Source organism: Protopterus annectens, chromosome 2.part2, assembly GCF_019279795.1.
Source record: "Protopterus annectens isolate FY-2018-M chromosome 2.part2, PAN1.0, whole genome shotgun sequence".
Classification (NCBI taxonomy): Eukaryota; Metazoa; Chordata; order Ceratodontiformes; family Protopteridae; genus Protopterus; species Protopterus annectens.
This window is the reverse complement of record NC_056730.1, coordinates 480,114,931-480,142,156: the sequence shown is the minus strand read 5'-3', so window position 1 is coordinate 480,142,156 and position 27,226 is coordinate 480,114,931. Positions and strand designations below refer to the sequence as shown.

Below are 27,226 nucleotides of genomic sequence, written 5' to 3'. Positions count from 1 at the left end.
AGTCCCTTTCTGCTTGTTGACTCACTTTTTTGTTGGATAACTTTTTTTTTTCTAATTTCCTTCTTAGCCTGTTCTGCATCAAAAAACTACTAATTCTCAAGTAAAAAACGCTCTTAAGACAGCAAACATTCCCAGACTGCTGGGATAAATTTGCTTCTCTTCTGCCCAGTGTACAGTGAATAATCATTTGTACAGTGTGCGGTTTTCAATTTTTAATACTTTGCCCTTTTGCCACAATTTTGTCAAGAGCAACTCTTTCTGCTGGTACGATTACATCTTCACTAATTTTCTCATGGCCAGGATTGGAGCATATAGTTGATGTGCCCTTACAATTAATAAATTCTGCTGTCCAGTAGCTTATGTGCATTATTAAAGTACATTCTGTTCCTTCAGGTTTCTCTGGTACAACAGAAAATCTCAGGTTTTCTCTATGCACTCTGTCTTCTAACTCTATTTTTTAAACAGGTCTTCTTGATAAACCTCATATTCAGCTAGCTTTTTCTTCATGTCAGTCTCTGACTTTTGCAGTTTTATCAGTGCATCTGAATGTCTAGTTAAAGCTGCTTCTATTTCTTCCAAAGCAAAACAAAAACCAGAGCCAAAGTAAAGATGTGACTAGCCAAACAAAAAACATGACTAGTAAAACAAAACAAGCAAAGAAAAAAAAAAAGTCACACCAACTTACTGATAGATAAACGGATTTAATAAGCAAACCTTTCAGGTAACATAGACCCTTCCTCACTGAGGGTCTTAACACCAAAAAGGATGACAAGCGATAAAGTCTTGAAGCTCAGACACCAGTTTGGCAGAAGTAAGGGCTAACAAAAGTGCAGACTTCCAAGAACAATGTTGCAAGGAAGCTGAAGCTGCCTTGGGTTCCCCCCTGAAGACAGGCCACTAGCTTGGTGAAAAGAACTTGGTCAACAAAGTGTAAATCCAAAAATAAAAAATAAACTGAAAAGTACTACTCATCCTCCAGTCTCTACACAGCAAAGTGATCAAAATAAATTTCTGAACTCTTCTCTAAACAAAACTTTAAAATGGTTTTGTAACTCTAGTAAATATTCACATGCCTCCTCTTTTCCAGTCGGTCTCTTTTGTTAAATTTCCACCTAAACTTGTATCAATTATCCCCAAACCTCCTCTAATCTTTATCCTTTCCCTTATATTCACCAGACTTCCTGTATGTCCATTATTGTAACCAACTCTGTTCAGGGCAACAAATTATAGGATACTGGAACTTGCAGGAGCACAAACTTAATAAATACAGGGAACTGCAGTTAAAGTTGCAGTTAAATATCATAATGCTACCTACAAAATGTATGCACACATTTATACATGCAGAAATTTCACTTTGAACTTTATGTTAATATTTTTTATGTCTGAAGCTTTTCCTCCTTGAGATTCTGCTATAAATGGGCTACATGAACAAATAGTATCTATCTTGTCGACTACAGTTGTGCTTATTGCAGCTATGCTTTAACTGACATTTTAATATACATGTCACTAATGAGAACATCCAGAAATTGTGTAAAGTAATCTACTCTTTTCAACAAAGTGACTGGAAAAAATACAGAAATGATGCATGATTTACTGACAATGTAAAGCATAGGTGAACAAATGGTCACAAAGGTCAGTGGGAATAGTAGCCAATAGCTATGGAGCAGCAAGCAGTATGACACCAGGAGGGCAGTGAAAATGGCAAGAAGCAGACAACATTATGAATAATAACACAAATAAGAAACATCTGCTTTACTGCTGAGTCCCCTGAAAAGGTGATCACCAGCAGTGACACTAAGGACACTATGGACAATGGAGACACTCCAAAGCTGTGGAAAATAAAATGCTTCCAAAGACCACAGATAAGAAATTCTTTACTTAGAATTATAACTCTTTTAGCAAAACTGTAACCAGAATTTGCAGGCATGTGTAAAATATCCTACCCAAGATCCAATGTCCATATGGGAGATGAGAGATGATAAAACTAAGAGGCTACATTGTAATTAATACATATTATGGGACAAATAAAAGCAAACTATACAAAAAACAATATAAAATGTGCCAAAGACTCATCAAAAACTAAATACAGTTTTATAATGCTCAGATTTAAATTTTAAGAAAAATTGACACATACGCAGATAGACTGTCTATTTTTAATAATAATTTCTACATAACAGTAAAGAAGCACAAAGAGATCTATATTATTAAGGATTAAAAAAGATACAACAATGGTCCTAATAAAATTTTAAACATTCTGGAGCATCACTCAATACAAAGAAAGCATTTACGGATACCAGCCAAGGACTACCAAAAATATTCCACACATTCATTTTCAGCAAAGACATCTGACCAACAAGTATTTCTTCATATAAGCAAGTGCATAAGGCATTTCACATGTTACCATTATTACCACTAACAACAACTCTGAATTTAGAAACATGTACCCCAGTCTTAAATTCTGAAGGATTACAGCTTCCATTACTAATATTGTTGGAAGTTTATTTTTTTTTCAAAAGACAGGACATCTGTCTGAAACATCAGCAACAGTAGGAGGACCAAGTTTGGGAGGCCTGAAGGCTGTGAGTGTGTTGTGTTTTTGTTTACATATATCCATATACATCACAAAAAACAAAGCATCCCAGATCTTAAACTGGCTCATGGTGTACATCAGAGGACATAAAAAGAAAACATACAATGTATGGACGAGGGTACAAGTCCAAATGAATGCAGTGTGGGACAAGAAGCATTCTTGCAGTAGTTATTACATATTTTGGTCTCAAAAGGAAAATACTTGCAAGTGCCAGCCATAAGGATGGCAGCAGCATTTGGATACGTGAGCACACCTCAGGCACATCAATGATAATGGTACTGTGATAGCAAAGGATGGTACTGGTCAGACACTAGTTGACCTGAAGGAGTTGTCAGCCAAAGCAGGTAAAATGAGGATGATAAAAACATCAGCAAAAATATACATATGCAACCTTATGTAACATGAATGATGCACTTGGGAAGAGTATCACTATAAAGAAACTAGAATTAAAAATAAATGTCTACTCTACTGGGCATCTAAGTTCAGCTCAAACAAAAAATCAGAAATAAGCACATAAAAGAAGCATTCTGCAACATGGCTCATGTATAACGTAATGCAAAAGCACAGATACGTTATTAACATACAAGCATGCAAAGATAATGCCACTACACACATGCACACATAGTACCTGGTATTCACACAACTCATAAAAGTAGCTCAGACTTGTTTGTAGCATTAAACCAAGAACCAAAATACCTGCAAAGGTAAAGTGTCAGAAGAAAGCTCAGCGTTCTCGGTAGGACTGCTGTATCACTAAAAAGCTGCTGGTATGCCAAAAAAAGCGAATCCAAGGTCCATAAACGCAAAAGATGTTTATTGTAGCATAAAACCAATAGAAACGTCGACCTAGGTTTCGTTCGTGTCACCGAACTTCTTCAGAACAATAAAAACAATACAAAAGGCTCTTAAATACTGACTAAGGTTGCAGTGAATGCCTCAATTAATCAATTAACTTCCCGCCAAAAAACTCTTACATATTTATATACCCACATATACGTACCAGCAGCAATTAAAGAACTTCATGCTATCCTACAATTACTCTAAATTATTAAAATTATAAATGTGCCTAAAAACAACGTGCGCTTAGTGCATAAAACATTAAACATTATACATTGTTACATTATTCATTAAATACAATGATAATATGTCTGTCTGCTCACAATATAATAAATCCTAATGTAAGTTGTGTAAAATTAAACTAATACAAAAACACTACAAACTGCTCGTAATTTATAAATTGCATTACCACAGGTTGTTTACATAAAAAATATATATGTATAGTAAATAAATATTGTGCATTTACTGAAATCAGTAACCTTTTATGTTATTATACCGTAAAATAGGTTTTATACTGATATATTCATTAAGTCCGGGGGACTGATGAGCATTAAGGTATATTTGCATCCTCAATTCTAAAATGTCCAAGTTAAATTTTGTAACTTTGCCCTGTGCATCAAAGTACAAATGTGTTACCCCAAAAAACTTAAAAGAATGGTCTGCATGTTGGTTTATATGTCTGGCTAATGCTAGTTGTTTTATGATTTCTAATGTCCAGTAAGTGTTCCTTGACTCTGTCTCTTAAGTGTCTACTCGTCTTGCCAACATAAAACTTTCACAATTTTGGCAGACTGCAATATATACAATATTGGTGGTGTAACAATTGATGTATTGACCTATGTTTATATTCTGATTGTTAACTGTCACCACTCTATCTATGTTTATCATGTACCTACATGTCGAACACCTACCACACTTGAAACTACCCTTGGGTTTATTGGAAAAATCCTTGGGTTTAACGTTCAGATTTTCAAAAAGTTCCTTAAATGATGTATCTTTTCTATACACATAAGTTACACACCCTTTAAAATTTTCCCCTATTGTTTTGTCTGTGCTAATAAAATTCCAATTTTTGTTCACTATATTTTGAATTTTAATTGCTATATCATTATAAGTAGTGATATATAGGGGAATGTTGTTACAAACAAATTTCCTAATGTCCACAAGGTCGCCAACCACACTATCAACTGATGTAACTTCACTGGCATGCAATAAAGCTTTGTAAAATCCTTTACATCTTTTATCTGTTACCTCTTTGGCAATATTTTTACAAAGATCTTTTGGGTAGCCTCTATTCAAGAATAAAGTGACAATAAAATTGACTTCCCGTTCAAAGTCCACCTCCTCACTGACCATTCTAGCCGCCCTCACCATCTGACCCTTAACCACTGCCTTCTTTTGGTGGTGAGGGTGCCAGCTGTCATAATGTAAATATGAGTTTGAGAAGGTGGACTTCCTGTATATATTGGAAACCAGCTTTTTCCTACTTCTGTCATATGTCAAGCAAATGTCCAAATAACTAATACTTTCTTGACTGGTAACATATGTAAAATTTAGGAACCAGACGCTACTATTGATATATTCCAAAAAACTATTTAAAATGACTTGGTCCCCTCTCCAAATAATAAATAGGTCCCAAAACCGACCGTAAAATTGAACATATTTAAAAAATTCTGAATTAAAAACGTAGTTGGTTTCCCAAAATGTTAGGACAAAGTTAGCAAAATTGGGGGCGCAGGCTGCCCCCATGGCAACCCCACTCATCTGTTTATAATGTGCCCTTCAAAATATAAAATTATTTTTCAAGACAACTTCCATTAACTTAACTATCACATTCACTTTGTTCTGATCATATAGTTTTGTAAAATATAGTTGTTCTTCCAACCACTCAAGCCCTCTATCATGGGGAATGACGGTAAAAAGATTACACACATCCAGAGTAATGAATGTGTCACCTTCATTAAATGCTATTGATCTAATTTTGCCCAAAAAGTCCCATGAATCCTTCAATATGTGTGGAAAAACTTTATACCCGGTTTTAAATGATAATCTAGGTATTGACTAATAAAATGTGTTTTACTCGCTTCCGTCCACTATAGGTCTAAATTGCATGTTGTCAAGGCCTTTATGTATTTTGGGGATTCCAAAAATCCCACTTGTAACTGGGTATTCATTCTTTAAAATTGCCACTCCTGCTCATCTAACTCTCCTTGGAAAAGCATATCAAATAGAGTATTATCTATTCTGCCATGCGCTATATTAATTTCATTCCTACTAACTTCTCTGTAGGTGTTACCCAATAGTAAAGTGTTCATGTATGAAACATAATCATTGTGGTCCACAATGACTATCCCACTTCCCTTATCGGGTTTCATAATTCTGATGTTTTTAGCTTTCAATATATTACTCAAACAAAGTTCTTCCTTAGTGGTCAGATTTTTATTGTTAATGCTGGCCTTATTGTATTCAATAAAGGCATTCCTGATGTCATTTTCGGTTACTTTCTCAAAATAGCAACACCCTCGTGCATTGGTGGATTATAAATACTGGGTTTTGTCAATGTACCACCATTGTTATTAATGCCCCATGAATTACCTTGGTATAAAATTTTCAAATTCAATTTATGAGTAAATAATTTTAAATCTAGAATTGTATTCACTAAGTTGCCCCTCCTGCATGGCACAAAACTAAAACCTTTGGAAAACAAATCCACACATTCTACGTCAAACAGTTGACTAGTGTAGTTGTATAATTTAAAGTCCCCTTTGTTGTTAATCACAACATTGGGCTTACAAAACAAACTACGTCCCCCTCATTATCCATTTGAATGCTATGGTCTTGTAAGTCCACGGGTTATCAGACACCATATTGTAAACTTGATCAGTTGCACTCAAACCACATTCATTATTAAACATCTGAACATCAGCTGTCAACAAATGCCCATCTATATTATAAACTGATACATCAAGCAATGAATGAGTGCCGTCACAAATTCCCAATGAACTGCCAGTTGTACTAGTCCCCATAATGTCGTGATTCTCACCATACAGTACATTGGTCTCATTCACTTCTTTGATTGCTCATGTGGGCCACTTACACATTCATTACATCCGTTGTTAGTTAGTTGAATATGATAATTGTCAAAGTCGTATATGTAAGAAACCTGTGTGCCCGTACAAACATTGCTCATCACTGGCATTAGAAAACAAATCACAAACGTATTGAGCCAGTATTGTGTGTATAAGTCAAAGAAATACTGCAGTTGTCTAAACCGCCTTGAGCCTTATTGTCTAAGTAGAGAGCATCAAAGGAAACATCTTCACCTGAACCCATGTTCAAGGGGTTGTCCAAAATAGTCCCTGTCGCCCCAAGAGGCTTAAACAACATGCCCACTCATGCCAAAGTCACTCATATTCCCGATGGTGTAGTGTTGGAATCAATGCTAAATTGGTAATTAAATAACTTACCAAAACCTCTTCTTGAGGGCAACGCTACTTGCGCCCCACGTTTTTTGGCTGCTGCTGTTGTGGAAAATAAACCCTCTTGTTGGGATCAAATTCCCTTCTCGGTCGTGTCCCCAAATGTTCACCTTCTTCTTCTACTTCATGTGTATGCTGCCCTCTTATCCGTTTGGATCTTCTGGGACCCTCATCTTCCACTGAACTTTCTTGTCGGTCACTATAAACATCCAAACGTGGAGGGGAAGTGATGTCGTCCAGCACATCCATGCGGTTCCTACCAACTTCCGGTCTACCGTTGTCATGGCCACAATGTACTGGTTTAGATTTAGGATAAACCAGCCCCGATGCATACACTTTCTTATCCCTCTGGATCTTTTTTTGCTTTTTGTCATAAATGACATTGCAACTGTGTTCCACTTCTTTAATCACATTGATGTAATTGGTATAATATTGGTCGAAGAGTAGGTCTTGACTAATAAGACTGTTGAGATCATCCAATTCAACTAAAAGAAGTTCAATCTTTTTATCGTTGTAGGCAATCATAATTTCCATAATTTCTAGCCCAGTTTTATTGAATAACTCGTGCAAATCTTTAAGCATGTCAGGATCGTGTTCGCTACCATTGGGATACCTCCACAGTCTAAGTCCTTTGGGTACAATCCCTAAATCAATATTCTTACGTAGGTAACCATTCTCCATCTGTGTTCTTTTAAGTTTAAACATTTTGACCTCGAACATACGTAGCCAATCTCTCATATTCCCTTCCAACCTGGGAATAGTAGCTTTGGGCAGGAAGATTGGAATTGAATGAATACTGGTTTTCTCTCCAGGATTCACTGCGTTTAGACTCCGTAAGTTCCCTGTTGCCCCTAAAATTACTGTCATGAACGCCACTGTTGTTGACATTGTGAGCAGACGCTGTTGGTTGCGGCAAAGGGGTTGCTTGAGTTAGCGGTAACCCCAAACTGGCTGTAAGGTCCATACTGGCATTCGAAGCTGCCATCAATTTTTGAATTAATGCTGTGTGCACCTTGAGCTGCTCACTCATTTCCTTAAGCAGCACTCCCACCTCGAGCGTGCCGCTTTCTTCCTCCATATCCAAACAGCCAAAACCAAGAACCAAAATACCTGCAAAGGTAAAGTGTCAGAAGAAAGCTCAGCGTTCTCGGTAGGACTGCTGTATCACTAAAAAGCTGCTGGTATGCCAAAAAAAGCGAATCCAAGGTCCATAAACGCAAAAGATGTTTATTGTAGCATAAAACCAATAGAAACGTCGACCTAGGTTTCGCTCGTGTCACCGAACTTCTTCAGAACAATAAAACAATACAAAAGGCTCTTAAATACTGACTAAGGTTGCAGTGAATGCCTCAATTAATCAATTAACTTCCCGCCAAAAAACTATTACATATTTATATACCCACATATACGTACCAGCAGCAATTAAAGAACTTCATGCTATCCTACAATTACTCTAAATTGTTAAAATTATAAATGTGCCTAAAAACAACGTGCGCTTAGTGCATAAAACATTAAACATTATACATTGTTACATTATTCATTAAATACAATGATAATATGTCTGTCTGCTCACAATATAATAAATCCTAATGTACAATAAACATCTTTTGCGTTTATGGACCTTGGATTCGCTTTTTTTGGCATACCAGCAGCTTTTTAGTGATACAGCAGTCCTACCGAGAACGCTGAGCTTTCTTCTGACACTTTACCTTTGCAGGTATTTTGGTTCTTGGTTTTGGCTGTTTGGATATGGAGGAAGAAAGCGGCACGCTCGAGGTGGGAGTGCTGCTTAAGGAAATGAGTGAGCAGCTCAAGGTGCACACAGCATTAATTCAAAAATTGATGGCAGCTTCGAATGCCAGTATGGACCTTACAGCCAGTTTGGGGTTACCGCTAACTCAAGCAACCCCTTTGCCGCAACCAACAGCGTCTGCTCACAATGTCAACAACAGTGGCTCATGACAGTAATTTTAGGGGCAACAGGGAACTTACGGAGTCTAAACGCAGTGAATCCTGGAGAGAAAACCAGTATTCATTCAATTCCAATCTTCCCGTACCCAAAGCTACTATTCCCAGGTTGGAAGGGAATATGAGAGATTGGCTACGTATGTTCGAGGTCAAAATGTTTAAACTTAAAAGAACACAGATGGAGAATGGTTACCTACGTAAGAATATTGATTTAGGGATTGTACCCAAAGGACTTAGACTGTGGAGGTATCCCAATGGTAGCGAACACGATCCTGACATGCTTAAAGATTTGCACGAGTTATTCAATAAAACTGGGCTAGAAATTATGGAAATTATGATTGCCTACAACGATAAAAAGATTGAACTTCTTTTAGTTGAATTGGATGATCTCAACAGTCTTATTAGTCAAGACCTACTCTTCACCAATATTATACCAATTACATCAATGTGATTAAAGAAGTGGAACACAGTTGCAATGTCATTTATGACAAAAGCAAAAAGATCCAGAGGGATAAGAAAGTGTATGCATCGGGCTGGTTTATCCTAAATCTAAACCAGTACATTGTGGCCATGACAACGGTAGACCGGAAGTTGGTAGGAACCGCATGGATGTGCTGGACGACATCACTTCCCCTCCACGTTTGGATGTTTATAGTGACCGACAAGAAAGTTCAGTGGAAGATGAGGGTCCCAGAAGATCCAAACGGATAAGAGGGCAGCATACACATGAAGTAGAAGAAGAAGGTGAACATTTGGGGACACGACCGAGAAGGGAATTTGATCCCAACAAGAGGGTTTATTTTCCACAACAGCAGCAGCCAAAAAACGTGTGGGGGGCGCGCAAGTAGCCGTTGGCGTCCCTCAAGAAGAGGTTTTTGGTAAGTTATTTAATTACCAATTTAGCATTGATTCCAACACTACACCATCGGGGAATATGAGTGACTTTGGCATGAGTGGGCATGTTGTTTCGCCTCTTGGGGCGACAGGGACTATTTTGGACAACCCCTTGAACATGGGTTCAGGTGAAGATGTTTCCTTTGATGCTCTCTACTTAGACAATAAGGCTCAAGGCGGTTTAGACAACTGCAGTATTTCTTTGACTTATACACACAATACTGGCTCACGCAATACGTTTTGTGATTTGTTTTCTAATGCCAGTGATGAGCAATGTTTGGCCACGGGCACACAGGTTTTACATATGACTTTGACAATTATCATATTCAACTAACTAACAACGGATGTAATGAATGTGTAAGTGGCCCACATGAGCAATCAAAGAAGTGAATGAAAAGAATGTACTGTATGGTGAGAATAACGACATTATGGGGACTAGTACAACTGGCAGTTGATTGGGAATTTGTGACGACACTCATTCATTGCTTGATGTATCAGTTTATAATATAGATGGGCATTTGTTGACAGCTGATGTTCAGATGTTTAATAATGAATGTGGTTTGAGTGCAACTGATCAAGTTTACAATATGGTGTCTGATAACCCCGTGGACTTACAAGACCATAGCATTCAAATGGATAATGAGGGGGGACGTAGTTTGTTTTGTAAGCCCAATGTTGTGATTAACAACAAAGGGGACTTTAAATTATACAACTACACTAGTCAACTGTTTGACGAGAATGTGTGGATTTGTTTTCCAAAGGTTTTAGTTTTGTGCCATGCAGGAGGGCAACTTAGTGAATACAATTCTAGATTTAAAATTATTTACTCGCAAATTGAATTTGAAAATTTTATACCAAGGTAATTCATGGGGCATTAATAACAATGGTGGTACATTGACAAAACCCAGTATTTATAATCCACCAATGCACGAGGGTGTTGCTATTTTTGAGAAAGTAACCGAAAATGACATCAGGAATGCCTTTATTGAATACAATAAGGCCAGCATTAACAATAAAAATCTGACCACTAAGGAAGAACTTTGTTTGAGTAATATATTGAAAGCTAAAACATCAGAATTATGAAACCCGATAAGGGAAGTGGGATAGTCATTGTGGACCACAATGATTATGTTTCATACATGAACACTTTACTATTGGGTAACACCTACAGAGAAGTTAGTAGGAATGAAATTAATATAGCGCATGGCAGAATAGATAATACTCTATTTGATATGCTTTTCCAAGGAGAGTTAGATGAGCAGGAGTGGCAATTCTTAAAGAATGAATACCCAGTTACAAGTGGGATTTTTGGAATCCCCAAAATACATAAAGGCCTTGACAACCTGCAATTTAGACCTATAGTGGAAAGCGAGTAAAACACATTTTATTAGTCAATACCTAGATTATCATTTAAAACCGGGTATAAAGTTTTTTCCACACATATTGAAGGATTCATGGGACTTTTTGGGCAAAATTAGATCAATAGCATTTAATGAAGGTGACACATTCATTACTCTGGATGTGTGTAATCTTTTTACCGTCATTCCCCATGATAGAGGGCTTGAGTGGTTGGAAGAACAACTATATTTTACAAAACTATATGATCAGAACAAAGTGAATGTGATAGTTAAGTTAATGGAAGTTGTCTTGAAAATAATTTTATATTTTTGAAGGGCACATTATAAACAGATGAGTGGGGTTGCCATGGGGCCCAATTTTGCTAACTTTCTCCTAACATTTTGGGACACCAACTACGCTTTTAATTCACAATCTTTTAAATATGTTCAATTTTACGGTCGTTTTGGACCTATTTATTATTTGGAGAGGGACCAAGTCATTTTAAATAGTTTTTTGGAATATATCAATAGTAGCGTCTGGTTCCTAAATTTTACATATGTTACCAGTCAAGAAAGTATTAGTTATTTGGACATTTGCTTGACATATGACAGAAGTAGGAAAAAGCTGGTTTCAATATATACAGGAAGTCCACCTTCTCAAACTCATATTTACATTATGACAGCTGGCACCCTCACCACCAAAAGAAGGCAGTGGTTAAGGGTCAGATGGTGAGCGGCTAGAATGGTCAGTGAGGAGGTGGACTTTGAACGGGAAGTCAATTTTATTGTCACTTTATTCTTGAATAGAGGCTACCCAAAAGATCTTTGTAAAAATATTGCCAAAGAGGTAACAGATAAAAGATGTAAAGGATTTTACAAAGCTTTATTGCATGCCAGTGAAGTTACATCAGTTGATAGTGTGGTTGGCGACCTTGTGGACATTAGGAAATTTGTTTGTAACAACATTCCCCTATATATCACTACTTATAATGATATAGCAATTAAAATTCAAAATATAGTGAACAAAAATTGGAATTTTATTAGCACAGACAAAACAATAGGGGAAAATTTTAAAGGGTGTGTAACTTATGTGTATAGAAAAGATACATCATTTAAGGAACTTTTTGAAAATCTGAACGTTAAACCCAAGGATTTTTCCAATAAACCCAAGGGTAGTTTCAAGTGTGGTAGGTGTTACATGTAGGTACATGATAAACATAGATAGAGTGGTGACAGTTAACAATCAGAATATAAACATAGGTCAATACATCAATTGTTACACCACCAATATTGTATATATTGCAGTCTGCCAAAATTGTGAAAGTTTTATGTTGGCAAGACGAGTAGACACTTAAGAGACAGAGTCAAGGAACACTTACTGGACATTAGAAATCATAAAACAACTAACTTAGCCAGACATATAAACCAACATGCAGACCATTCTTTTAAGTTTTTGGGTAACACATTTGTACTTTGATGCACAGGGCAAAGTTACAAAATTTAACTTGGACATTTTAGAATTGAGGATGCAAATATACCTTAATGCTCATCAGTCCCCGGACTTAATGAATATATCAGTATAAAACCTATTTTACGGTATAATAACATAAAGGTTACTGATTTCAGTAAATGCACAATATTTATTTACTATACATATATATTTTTTATGTAAACAACCTGTGGTAATGCAATTTATAAATTACGAGCAGTTTGTAGTGTTTTGTATTAGTTTAATTTTACACAACTTACATTAGGATTTATTATATTGTGAGCAGACAGACATATTATCATTGTATTTAATGAATAATGTAACAATGTATAATGTTTAATGTTTTATGCACTAAGCGCACGTTGTTTTTAGGCACATTTATAATTTTAATAATTTAGAGTAATTGTAGGATAGCATGAAGTTCTTTAATTGCTGCTGGTACGTATATGTGGGTATATAAATATGTAATAGTTTTTTGGCGGGAAGTTAATTGATTAATTGAGGCATTCACTGCAACCTTAGTCAGTATTTAAGAGCCTTTTGTATTGTTTTTATTGTTCTGAAGAAGTTCGGTGACACGAACGAAACCTAGGTCGACGTTTCTATTGGTTTTATGCTACAATAAACATCTTTTGCGTTTATGGACCTTGGATTCGCTTTTTTTGGCATACCAGCAGCTTTTTAGTGATACAGCAGTCCTACCGAGAACGCTGAGCTTTCTTCTGACACTTTACCTTTGCAGGTTGTTTGTAGCATTTCAGACATTTACTAATACAGATATCAACAATAAAAGGAGTTGCATGTATCAGTCAAAAATATATACACTCAAGCCATAAACCATAATGCACAAGTATATATGTAACACTAATAGCATTCTAACAATAAAATCTAAATTATGAATGGCATGTGAATCATACTGGCATGAACACACCAACTATAATATTCAGATGCAATTCAAAAGCATATTTGTACCATTGATACTTCAACCATAAAACAATTGTCAGAGGTGTCTGCGGCACAAAGTATCTATTAATGCTAGCTTTTAAAACTTAATTCACAAGCAGTGACATGGTATTTTATATTCTAAAATGACAGCACTATACCCATCATAACACTTAAGAAATGTATACATGGTGCCCAAGGTGCTAAGTGGCCCTAACATGCTGTATTAAGTCATGTTCGTGCACTCAAGATGTTTACTGGGCATTTGTTCTGACCTGCTGAAACAACAGTTACAAGCAGTCATCAACCTTTAAGAAGTAATCTGAAATCCAGTCCCCCGGTCAAAAAGAATACAAATGCAGACAGTGGGTACAGAAATTGAGAATCATTCTGTGCCACCACTGAGGCAGCACTGGTCCACAGGTCAAACACAAACCATCTGATGGATAGCTCTCCCTGTACATGGGTAGGTCTCGTCAATTCCCCATAAAGTCACCTGGTGGAGGTTGGAGGTAGTCTGCACAATTTGTAAATATGCATGTGCAAGGGTCAGTATTCAAGTTCCTACGGGGAAGCAAAACACTACGGATTAGGTACTAAGTGTGATCTACAATCAATCTGATGGCTTGGAAGAAATCTTTTTTCTGTACCATTACATAAATATGGTTCCAAAGCACTTTGTTGGAGCGGGGCAAGTGTTTTGAAAGGGGTGACCTGAACGGAAAGGATATCAAAGAATGACATAGGGGTGGGGGCATTGGGGTTTTGGTTGGTCAAAAGAAAACACTGCAGCAATTGTCAATGCAATAAAACATTACCAAGAAAAATACATGATGCAGAATGCTCCATCCCCTAAACCACACCAAGTCTATTCTATCCCTGTTATGATCAAATGATAAACAGCAGCTCTGCAGTGGATTTGGGGATTTAAACAGAACAGCTTAAAGTCAGGGAATTTTGATGCAGTGGCTCCATGTGACTCAAAATTGAGTAAACTAGAATATCATCATCTGCCAGTCTTACAGCAGAACAGATTTAGCTCTTTCATTTTTTTTAATAAGAATCTCACTAGGTATGACTGTCTTTTTTCAGTGGTGAACAAGGAGGACTGTCTGGTTACGTAATTTGCTCAGAGTCATGCACTATGCAAATTACGGTTGAAGCCATCAAACCCAAGAATGCAAGACAACGGTCAAAATCAGCTCATGGCCTTAATCCTCTGCTCTTAACTACCAAACAATTAGCAGCAGACTTGCAACACATACATGCAATCTAATAAATGTCTTAGTACAATCACTTCCGTTACAAGCAGTACTGAAGAAGGCTTTGTGGGTTTTCACATGTAAAAAAGGAGTTAAGTCTCTGATGGTTACTTACCGCTTAGCCTCCTCTAGGTGGCACAGATACTCGTAAGCAATGTTCTGATGTCTCCTCTCATCCATCTCTTCTGCAGAAAGCCTTTCATCATCCACAATAGCTGTGAAAAGACAGGACCTCAGTAAGAATACACAAAATGTAAATATTCTCATGATGCCTTATCCAAATATAGTAAGTGAAACATTACGAAGAGAGAGAGAGAGAGAGAGAGAGAGAGAGAGTGAAAGATAATGTTAAGAGCTTGGACAAGGGTGAAAAGGCGGGGTTCATCACTAAGGAAGTCATCAAAAGGTGACTTATTTGTGTGTTTTTTATGGCCTAATGTCCCTGTGTGCAATCAGCTTAAAATGATGGAAGGGAAGGGAAGATTTAATGGTCTGCCATGAGGAACATTATCCCTTGATTCCACTAGGGATAATGCCTTCCACAACTCCATCCAACCCCAAAGCAGTGCAGGTAATTTCCAAATCTCCTTCCCCCAAGGAAATGCCAACTAATGTGACCCCATGCCATGGATGAGGGTGAGGTGGTGGTTCACACAGCCTATCTTGACCTCACCAAGGCTTTCAACACCAAGCCCAATTCTGGAATTATAGCTAAACTCACTAAACTAGGTATAAATCCCTACTTCACAAGATGGGTTGCCAACTGGCTCACTGACAGAACCAATGCTGTAAAAGTTGCAGACTCCAAATCTGACCTCAAAGCAGTGACAAGTGGAGTACCACAGGGTTCCGCCCTGGGACATCTCCTGTTTGGTACCTACTTCTTTGAAGTACAGGCTAACACAGAAGGCCTCTGCTAACAAAGTTCGCACATGACTGCAAACTAGGAGCCATAGTTAAGTCCCCAAATGATGTGGACACCCTACAGAAGGGCCTCATTGAGACAGATGCCTGGTGTCAGAGTCATGGTCTCAAGCTCAATGCCAAAATGTGCAGTGTCATCCCCTTTGGTAAAAACTCTGTACCCATGAACTGCCACATAGGCAGCAATTTACTTAACACCGAATGCGTGATAAGAGAACTTGGGACCCAGATGGACAGTAGTCTCTCCTTTGATAGTCACATCGCCACAGTAGTCAGGAAGTCCTTCTACGTGGCACACCTCATCATTAAAGGGTTCTCATCCAGGAAAAAAAGAGGTCATTGTTCCCCTCTACTCATCACTCATCAGACCCATTACAGAGTACAATAAGAAGTTATGTACCTACCATAACGTTCCATATTAGTTGTCTTCTCTCGCATTCTTTCTTGCTGGATGGGTTACTCGGCACTTGCTAAGCTTGAGAGCTAATTTTACCTGCTCGAGGCAACCCTATATCCCATGATGCAAGGCGGAGACTACCCAGATCTCGTTTGGTAGCTAAGGAAATAGTAATATATTCTTCCAACTGTAGAGGAGGAAGAAAAAGTAACAATACTAAATAACATCATAATCCTCTAGAAAGGATCAACCTAATCTAGTGACACTAGAAGCTGAATAGCTAGAAAAGGAATAAAACCTCTTAATAAAAGAGGCATAATCTTCTCGGTCTGACCAGGCTAGGGGGATGGAGGGCGGGACGCAAGAAAGAAGGCGAGAGAAGACAACTAACATGGAACGTTATGGTAGGTACATAACTTCTTAATGTTAAGTTGTCAATCTCGCCTTCATTCTTGCTGGATGGGACCGCGTCCCTAGCACCTCTATCCTGGGTGGCTCAATGGAACAGACTCTTGAGAACAGTGGAACCAAAATTCGCTCTGTCTCTGGAGGCCAAGTCTAATTTGTAATGTGAAACAAAGGTATGAGGAGAGGCCCATGTGGCTGCTGCACAAATAGTGTCTCTATTGGAAGTCTAGCTTGAAAGGCTGTCGATGTAGCTAAAGCTCTGGTAGAATGGGCTTTTGGCTTAGAAATCAACTCTTTGCCTCTGAGCTGATAAATGTAAGTAATCACAGAAGACAGCCATCTAGATAAAGTCACCTTGGAAACTGGAAGGCCTTTCCTGTTCTCTGCATAGGATAGAAACAGTTGATCAGATTTCCTAAAAAGTTTAGTTTTGTCCAGATAATATCTGAGCTGGCGGTGAACATCAAAACAATGTAACTTATGTTCCGCTCTATCAGAATAATTCGGGAAAAACACTGGAAGATCAATGGATTGATTTAGGTTTGTCTGCGATGCCACTTTTGGTAAGAAAGACGGATTAGTCCTTAGAGATACCCTATCTTTGTGGAAGATTAAATAGGGAGGACGAATGCAGAGAGCATGAAGCTCAGATACTCTCCTGGCAGAAGTAATGGCGACTAGAAAAAGTGTCTTCCAAGAAAGAAATTTCAAACAACAGGCAGCCGCAGGTTCGAAAGGTGGAAGAATCAAGGATGTTAAAATTAAATTTAGATCCCACTGTGGTGGTGGGGGGGGGGTCTCTAATCGGAGGTTTAAGTAAAAAGATACCTCGAAGGAATGCCTTGCAAAGTTTATGTGACATAATGTTGTGGTCCAAAAGGCCCATATGAAAATTCGAAATGGCTGCCAGCTGAACTTTTACTGTGGAGGAAGAGGATCCTCAATGAAAAATCTCAGCTAGGAAGTCCAAGACCGAATGAATCGGAGCAGTATAGGGGTCTATGTTCCTAGCTTTTGCCCAGAAGGAGAAACGTCGCCATTTACTAGTGTAAATCTTTCTGGTAGAAGATTTTAAGGAAGCTACTATGATATCCCGGACGGGATTAGAAATCATAGGAAGCCTGGCTAAGGATGGAAGTGGAGCAACCAAGCAGTGAGGTTGAGAGAAGGTATGGATTGGTGCAGCTGTCCCGACTGGTGGGTCAGAAGATCTGGAACCAGGTCCAGATGCCATGGCTGTACCAAGAGATAACGATGTAGGAACGGAAACCATATCTGTCGAGGCCAATAAGGGGCAATGAGAATCAACTTGGCTCTCAAGGCGGTTGCTTTCTGAATTAGTTGAGGTATCAGCGGAAAGGGGGGAAAGGCATAAAGAAGTCCCCGGGGCCAATCTTGGGTTAGAGCGTCTCTGGGGGGATGGCCTGGAAGGGGGAAGAGAGAGAAGTCTGGGCATTTGCTGTTTTGAGGTGTAGCGAAAAGGTCACAGCAAGGAAGGCCCCACTTCTGAAAAATCTCTTCCGTCACTGATTGTTTGAGAGACCACTCGTGAGGCATGAGAATAGCTCTGCTCAATCTGTCCGCTATGATGTTGGATTTCCCAGGGATATGCGTTGCTATCAGAAACCGCTGAGAAGAGATTGCCCATTGCCAAAGTCTGAGAGCCTCTCGACACAGTGGATAGGACTTGGTTCCACCCTGTTTGTTGATCTACCACACTACGGACATATTGTCCGCTTGGACTGCAATAGTTCCCAGGGGAAGAGAGTCGTTGAGGGCTTGCAACGTTAAAAGTACCGCTCTCATCTCCAGGACATTTATGTGCAGATGGTATTCGAAAGGTTGCCAAGTGCCATGGACCATTCTGCCCTGATAATGCCCCCCCCCCACCGGATCAGGGAGGCGTCCGATGTAACAGTGGCAACCGGGGCAGGAGGAACAAAGGGTCTGCCCTGATGGACTTGAGGGGACGATATCCACCATGTCAGATGCTTTTTGCAAGTTGGAGTTACTGTGATCTTGTGACGCATGGGAAGTTGTTGAAAAGACCATTGGGCGAATAGCATCCATTGTAGAAGACGCATGTAAAAGCGGGCAAAGGGAAGAAGTGTTATGGCGGCCGCCATAAGACCCAACACTTTCAGAGCAAATCTGGCCTGAATTTTGTTGCTGAGAAGAATCACCTGGACGTGACTTTGAATGTCCAAGATCCTTTGGTCTGTTAACTTTGCTGAAAGTTGTACGGTGTCCAATTTTGCGCCTATAAAAGTAATAGATTGACAAGGCGACAAGGAAGATTTTTCAAAATTTATGGAAATCCCTAGCCCTCTGCAAATGTGAATGGTGTAATCTCTGGCTTGGAGAAGTTGATGCCTGGTGGTGGCAGTGAGGAGCCAGTCGTCTAGATATGGAAACACCTGGAATCCTTGACGTCTCAGGTGAGCCGTAACTGCTGCCATACATTTGGTGAACACTCTGGGGGCTGTAGTGAGTCCAAAGGGCAGGGCTCTGAATTGGAAGTGACTGGTCCCCAGCCGAAAGCAGAGAAATCTTCTGGAGCGTCTGTGAATTTTCATGTGATAGTACGCATCCTGAAGATCTATCGAGCACATCCAATTGTCCTTGCCCAGAAAGGGTAGAATGGACTGAAGCGTGACCATCCGGAATCTTGATTTCTTTACAAACTTGTTTAGTTTGCTCAGATCTAATATTGGTCTCCAGTCCCCTGTTTTTTTTGGAACTAAAAAGAACCTTGAGTAGATTCTGGATCCTATCTGGTCCGCTGAGACTGGCTGGATGGCTCTTTTTGCTAGCAGTTTTGATATTTCTAGTACTGCTAGTTCCCTTAGACCGGATGGAATATCTGGAAGGGTTCCCCTTTTGCTGAATTGGGGTTTGAATAAAGGGAATTTTGTACCCTCGGATATAATCGACTGCACCCATTTGTCTTGAGAAAGGGAAAGCCAGGCTATTGGGTACAGCGATAATCTTCCCCAGACTGCCTCCGAAGGTGGACAATCGGGCAACATCTCAGGGATGCTGGAAGGGTTTGTCAGAAAGAGGCTCTCTGCTACCCTGATTCTGCGGACCCCCTCTGCCCCTAGGGCGTCTGTATTGTTACCCCCTCTGCCTCTGGGGGTAAACTGACTTCGTGCGTCAGGTGTGACTCCTTGAGATTTACTGAACCACATTTTCCCTCCCTTCTGTCCTTTGGGGTAAGGTCTTGAAGGGGTGGAGAAACGGACTCCTACGGCAGAAAGAGTCTTGCCATCTTGTTTGCATCTAGTCAAAGTGTCTTTCACTTGAGGTCCGAACAAGGTCGAACCATCAAAAGGGGAGTTTGTGAAGGACGCCTTGAAGGGGTCTGCAAAATTACAAAGCCGCATCCAGGACTGACACCTTAAAGCCACTCCTGTGCCTGCGGCCCTACTCGCTCCATCGGCTGCATAAGAAATGAGCCGCATCGAGGAGTTAACAATGGAGTTAAGGATTCCTAGCTGTGAGCTAATCTTATCCTGAGACCCAGCAGCTGACGGATCCTGTAAAACTTCTCCCAACTCTTTAAGAACATCTCTTTGAAGGCGGGTGAAGTGACACAAGTAGTTCAGCGATCTCATGGCAAAAGTCGCTGAAGAAAAAATCCGCTTGCCGTACCTGTCCATAGTCCTAGAATCCTTGTTAGGAGGATGGACAGGTACCGAAGGATCAGCTAGTTCCTTCTTGGTGGCAGAAGCCACCACCATGGCATCAACTGGGACACCCCTTGTCAAATATTGTCTATCTGGTGGGGCCGTAATGAATTTTGAAGGCCTCCTAGGAATAGGTTCCACCGAATCCGGAGCCATCCACGCCTTCCGAGCCACTACATCCATAAGAAGGTCGAAAGGCGGAGACACCCAGGAGGTGGAGGGTTGAGATCCGAACGCCTCCAGGTATACTGACTCGTCCTCAGAAGGATTAAGGGAGGGCCAGTTCCCCCTCTGCTTAAGGAGTTCAAGGATGTCTGAGAAAGAGACATCCTCAGAGGAGGACCTTGGGGATCCCTCCGACTCATCCAGGTCAGTATCAGATGCAATAGACTCGGGGAAGTCTAGATGTTTCCTCTTACATGTCCTCTTACGCGGAGGTTCACCTGACGGATCAGGAGAAGCCTCGGAAGAGGAAAATATTCCCAATGGGGAAACCTGAGCCGTTGGATCTCTGGGTCCGGGAGCAAGAGAGTGGGAAGAGACGTCAACAGGCACTGTAGTGGGAGGAGCTGATGGAACTGTCCATTGACTAAGCCCAGGGGCTAGTACACTCCTCATCACCTTGAAGGCTCCCTCGTCAGAGAGACCAGAAGGTTCCCGCTCCGAAGAGATAGGAACTCCAGGCCTCACCGAGAGGGAAGGCTCCGAGGCAGATGTCGGGGCTGAGCTCACCAACGCCGAAGCCCGAGAGGGAGAACGGGTCGGACAAGGGTCCGATGCCACTCGCCCCTCGGAGCCGGCGAGAGACCAGATGCCCGGATCCCTCCAATGAAGGCCTCAAGGAGGAAATCGGAGCAGAGGACGACGGAGCCGAAAGGGGTGGTATCGGCTCCGAAGCTACAACGGTCACAGTTCCGAGGAGCTCCGGCTCCGAGCTCTGTAAGAGAGTCGAAGGAGGAATGTTTGGTGGATGTGAAATAGCTACCGTCTGTTCAGATGGGCTATGGAGCATTTGGGCCAATGCCTGAGACTTTAATAGTCTACTCACCACTCTCTCGAGGTCGTGATCAGACAGCCTGGATGACAGAGAAGAATGGCTCCGATGGCTCCGCTCCGAGAGCAAGGGTGATCTCAGAGCCGAACGTATCGACTCTAATGAGGGGGATCGAGATCTCTTTTTAGAGATCGATGGAGCCAAAGGAGCAGACACTGAATGTCCAGATTGGGCAGTATCGGCGCCGGATGGAGCCAATACTGTGACTGCTATAATGGAAGGATCGGCTCCGGCCGGAGCCGATCTCGACACTGGTGAAGATAAACCAGTAGCCGACGGCTTGGAACTTTCAGCCGAAGGCTTGATAGGTTTTGAGGGCTTCCCCGGCGCCGACTTAGTCGGGGAGCTGTCAAGCTTTAATAAGCCCCTTAATATTAATTTATTTCTGCGCTCCTGCAGGACTCTTGGGCTGAAGGCATGACAGATAGCACAAGAGTCCTGCAGGTGCAGAGGTCCCAGGCAGACATCTTCTGACAGCACGAGACACTTCTTGAAGCCTGAGACCTTTGTGTCCTTCGACATAGCTGTGTCGAGGAAACACAAGTTGTCAAAAACAAAACACCAACACACACACAAAAAACACCCAATCCAAAAATTTAAACTAAACAGGGATAACAACACAGTCATACACAAACAATCCCTGACAGGAAAAAATTTAGGAAGGGGAAGGCCTAAGGCCTAAGCTAAGGAAAGGGGATAAAAAAAACTTGAAAAAAAAGGGAACACTAACGGGAATAGGGTTAAAGTAAGCGTTAAGGTTAACAAAAAACAACTATAGTTATGAAAAATTAAAGGGGTTAGACTAAAGTCTTATATTTAGAAACTTACCTGGAGCTGGTAAAAAAAAAGGCACCTCGTTAGCAAAGCGGCAAACGAGATCTGGGTAGTCTCAGCCTTGCATCATGGGATATAGGGTTGCCTCGAGCTGGTAAAATTATCTCTCGAGCTTAGCAAGTGCCAAGCCGGAGCCGAGGATCGGCTCCGAACCCATCCAGCAAGAATGAAGGCGAAATTGACAACTTAACATCGCCCCTTTTGGAATGTACCTCACAAGACATCTGCAGCAGCTGGAAAGGCCACAGAAGTACCTCACAAAGAGGATTACTGGCCTCAAACAAATGCCCTACACTGACAGCCTCAAAAAACTCCAGCTTTACTCCGTAGTATATTGCCTACTCCGAGGTGATCTCTGCCTAACATATAAAGCTATGTCAAACCCAGAGCTGTTGGACATGCTACACCTAAAGAAATCCCAATCCCTCCAAGCTACACACTCTGGAGACCTAAACCTTGTCACTTCAATAAACGAGACGCACTGGAGGGATAGATTCCTGTCCCAGAGACTTCCTATACTCTGGAACAAGCTACCCATCTATGTCAAGCAAAGTTCTTCATTAGCACTTTAAGAAAAATCTTGACGAGTGGATGGGAAATAGGAAATACACCCCAGGGATCACTTCTGTCTCCCTGCTGGACAGTGCCACAGGAAAATAACTTTCTTGGGTGGCGTAAGCGATGGAACCTTGCTGGCTAGGCTTATGTAGGCCCTAGAGCCGATAGCCTAGTACCTACCTATGAACCTATGCGCTTGCAGTCCCCTTCGATAGTTAAGTAGGCCACACCTCTCATCTTCTTCCCTACCTGGCTCCTCTTGTGCCAGGGCCATTAAGTGAACCCCTGTTGCCTGGACTTCAGTTAGGGCTTCATCCCCCTGTACCACAGAACCAGGCAGATTCAGCAATATATATTACATACATTCTAGCTTGGCAGGTACTGTGTGACATTCTTTGTTGGTTCAGACCCCTGAAAAAATGATATTCTCTTAGCCTTTTCCACTTTAAGCACCTAGGTAAACACCATACATCTTTACTTACTGCTTTGAAATGTTATAGTATACATATCCATGCTCATATGCGAGCATTTATACAGACACATACATGAAGCCTATCAGAATTCTGAAAGGCTATAATGAAAGCAGCATGCTTTACCTACAGCAAAACAGCATTACGTTATGCATACATATTACTTGCCAGATACACTGAATCTCAACTTCACACATTTTAACAAAAAATAGTTTTCTGCACATCAGTTCAAAGTGCAGCAGTTTTCACTTGTAGTCTAAGTCTGGAACTTTTCCAATGCGGAGTACACTTGTAAACAGCTTTACTTATTAAAAGTTTTAACATCATCACCTAACTAAGCATATGATTTATACAGAAAAAACATGGGAATCACCAAATGAATAGCTTTATATATCATTTGCAAGCATGCATGATTTTACACTCATTGTATCGCCTTGGCTGCTGTGCACAATAAAGAACATATATTTGGTCACTAAGAGTACAAATATCACTTCAAAAAATTGGGGATAAAACTACTGTCCTATAGTTTACTACTACAGTATTACATCTACCACTGAAATCCATGTCTAAATCTGCCTTACATGTATCTAAAAAGTTTCTGATTTTAATATTTTATTTCCGATTTCAACAACTTTTCCAAGAAACAAGTAGTAGTTCTTAAGGTCCTGTTGATGACTTATGGTGTCAAAAAAAATGGTGAAGTTTGCAAAGATGACATGATGTTGCAGACCCATATTTTACAGTTTCAAGACTTGAAGAGATTAAATGAATAGCCATCACACAAAACTTAATGATGTTTTAGTTACCCTCTTAACTTCCTCTAATTCAGCATTTCCTACACTCTTCCCACTCCTGAATCAGATGTAGAGTTTATAACATTACTATACCTCAGCTGAAACCCATGCTAACTGCTAAATACCATATATACCATATAAACCACAGGGCTTGCATCGACAACGAAGAGGAACCACAACACAACGGAAACCAAGAGGGCACCACGAACCGCCACACTGTAAGTACTGAATTTTTCAAGCTAGCAGGTCCCAGCACAAGCTTAGTCAGTAGCCTTGGCAAACCTGTTAGTAGTTTAAACAAAGATGCCTGTACTGCCGACCATAACAAATCGGTCAGCAAACAAAAAGTCATTAATGCCAGCAACCAAGTGGGAGATAGCTGTGTACAGAGGAAGCATAGAAATGCGTATATTAGTGAAGTAAGTGTGGTAGAACTGCAGGACAGCAGGGGCACGACTCACGCGGCAGCGGGAATCAGCAGGGCAGACCAAGTTCAGGATCGCCCTTTGTGTAGTGCTGATGTAATTGAGTCCAGTCCCCTCTCAAGCATTTCCTGCAGACAAAAATGTAAACCAAAGGTTGGCAAGGTTTGTGCAGGTACTCAGGCTGCAGAGAGCGCTTCTACCAAATTGGTAGCACACGATCCAAATATTACAGCGCCAAATAGTCCGAAGCGCTCTCGCAAAGGTACAATACAATTTGATAAGAGCGAAGCCGAGTACGAAAAGCAGAACATGCCAACGGGCCCTCGGTGCTCAAAAGCGGACCGCTACTGTGGTTTTAACTGTACTGCAATTAACTCTGACAGTTATACGACCATAGTGACCCAGTCTCACAACCAACAGACCTGCTACGCAGCACATAGTACAGAGCCGGCGGGCATGCCTCAGCCCACGCCAGCAACCAAAGCTAGCAGCTGCTGTAGCCCCAACAACAAGGAGCAACTACAAAACCGGGAAAGTGAAAATAACGAGCACAGGGCACAGAAAGCAGTTCAGGCTATTCAGACAAATACAGGGCGCCCAACTGATCAGCCCTCCAACCCAAAAGAATCGTTAACCAGCATAACCAAAGAACTCAGCAAAAAACACCAGCTGGTTCGCAAGCCCAATAAGGCTTGCAACAAATTCTCAGATACAACAGATGAGTCTGGAAAATTTGAACTGGTTTGCACCTTTGAAGAAACAAACGTTGCACGGGACGGTAAGCCCACGTGCGTTACTACCGCGAAAGCATACGCTACAGACTACAAAGCGACTGAGCAGACCAAAGACACAAACAAATTAAGCAGCAACCTAGCGTTTAAAGAAATAACGCCAAAAGATACAATTCCGCTCAGTACGTCTTCTAATCAATTGTTGTGCAATACCTGTATACTGTCTAATAATGAAAAAGCTAACACAAGCACCAAAGTAGATAGTAACAATGTATCAATAAAAAATTGTACAAGTACCAATGCATATACTAATACCACTGTTTCCAATAAGGATTACCAACTGAATAACAACAAAGTGTCTTTCACTACCAACCCCACACACGCAGTCTGCTCACCCACAAGCTCAAAAACAGAAGGGAACCAATATAAAGCACCCTATATAAAGAGTAAGGTAAAAAACAATGTTGATCTGCATAGCAATGTCATAGTTTCTCATAATACAGTAAGCCATAGACAAAAGCCTAACAAAGCAGAAATGTTACCTAACTTAAAGAGTAATGCTAAAAGCAAAGTGATTACCCATACCAATGTGCATGCTAAGACAAGCGAGAGAATTGTGGTTGATGACAATGTGTTAACAAAAAATGCAAGGGGTTTGAATGAAGTATTAAGAAATGCTATTTACAAGAATGATACACTAGAGTTCACAGAAGCATGCAATGGACCTAGCCTGAATAATAATGCCAGCCAAGCCCACAACATACCCACAGACACCTCTGGCACAGCAGGTAACAATCCCAACAGGGACACAGATAGACAAGAAATAGAAACCTTCCTAGAAAGGCAGCCTGAAGGACCCACTCGCATGCAGCCCCCAGCATTAGAGGACCCCCAATCCCAGTCACAAGACAACACAGACCAAATACTGTGCAGTCAAACAAGTGACACCAGTTCAGAGTATGATAAAATACCCAAAGTGCTAAGAAGGAAAAGCACTATCAACCCCCTACTAAACACCCACATAAGTGTGTTTTCCAAAGTATGTGAGACAGAAATCAGGTCTCTACTACAAAAACCAGAACCAAAACTGGTACCCAATAGAAACCTGTACCCACAAGAAGCCAAAGCCCTCAAAGAACTCTGCCAGAATGAACAAATTAAGGTTCTCAAGGCAGACAAAGGGACAGGTGTGGTAGTCATGAACACAGATGACTACAACAAAAAAATGCTAGAAGTGCTAGCAGACAAAAACAGCTATCAAATTAAAGCAAAAGCAGAAGTACTACACTGCTTCCACGCCATAGATTCCACCCTATTACTCCTCGCCTACAAAGGCCAAATCACAGAGGAAGAACTAGACTTCATGGCAGTTGACTCCCCCACAGTGGGACGACTGTTTGGAATCCCCAAAATCCACAGCAATCAGACAGACCCCCCAATGAGACACATAGTCTCATCCAAAAGAACAAAAACAGAATTTATCTCAGAACTACTGGATTTCTATTTCAACCCAATAGTCCAAAGCTCCAAGTTCTATCTCAAGGACTCTTGGATTTTTTTAAAAGAAATCCATTCAATTCAAAAGGAATTCCAGAACCCACACAGGCCACCAATTCTAGTCACCTTAGACATTACTGCCCTGTATCCCAGCATCCCTCACAACGAAGGAATCCAGCTAGTTACAGAATACCTGGTGACACACAGACACATGACGCCAGAACGTGCAGATACCCTCTGCACACTACTCAGGCTGGTGCTGGAAAACAACTTCTTTGAGTTCGAAAATACCATATTCAAACAACTCAAAGGTGTAGCCATGGGGGCAAAAATGGCACCATCCTATGCCAATCTGGTTCTGTGCGCATGGGAAGAGCAGACCCTCACCCAACTAGAAGGTTTCAGCAAAGTCATCATGTACAAAAGATACATAGATGACCTCTTCTTCCTATGGAACGGGTCCCACGAAGAACTCAAGAAGTTCCTGGACCTACTCATGCACAGCATACCTTTCCTAAAATTCACCATAGGAAGCATAGGCACCACTGTCCACTTCCTTGACATAGAACTGAGCTATGACAAAGACATAGGCTCTTTCACATCCAACATATACAGAAAACCCACCCATAGAAACAATTTACTAGACT

General features: G+C 40.7%; 1 protein-coding gene across 1 annotated transcript in view; it reads right to left on the bottom strand.

Annotated features, from left to right (window-relative positions):
• IQGAP2 (IQ motif containing GTPase activating protein 2) overlaps positions 1-27,226 on the bottom strand; it is a gene marked incomplete in the record, with an annotated part of 4,327,392 nt that overhangs the window by 3,977,946 nt on the left and 322,220 nt on the right. The window contains 1 exon segment of the mRNA XM_044063965.1: positions 14,914-15,013. Within this exon segment, the coding sequence (XP_043919900.1) occupies positions 14,914-15,013 (100 nt within the window).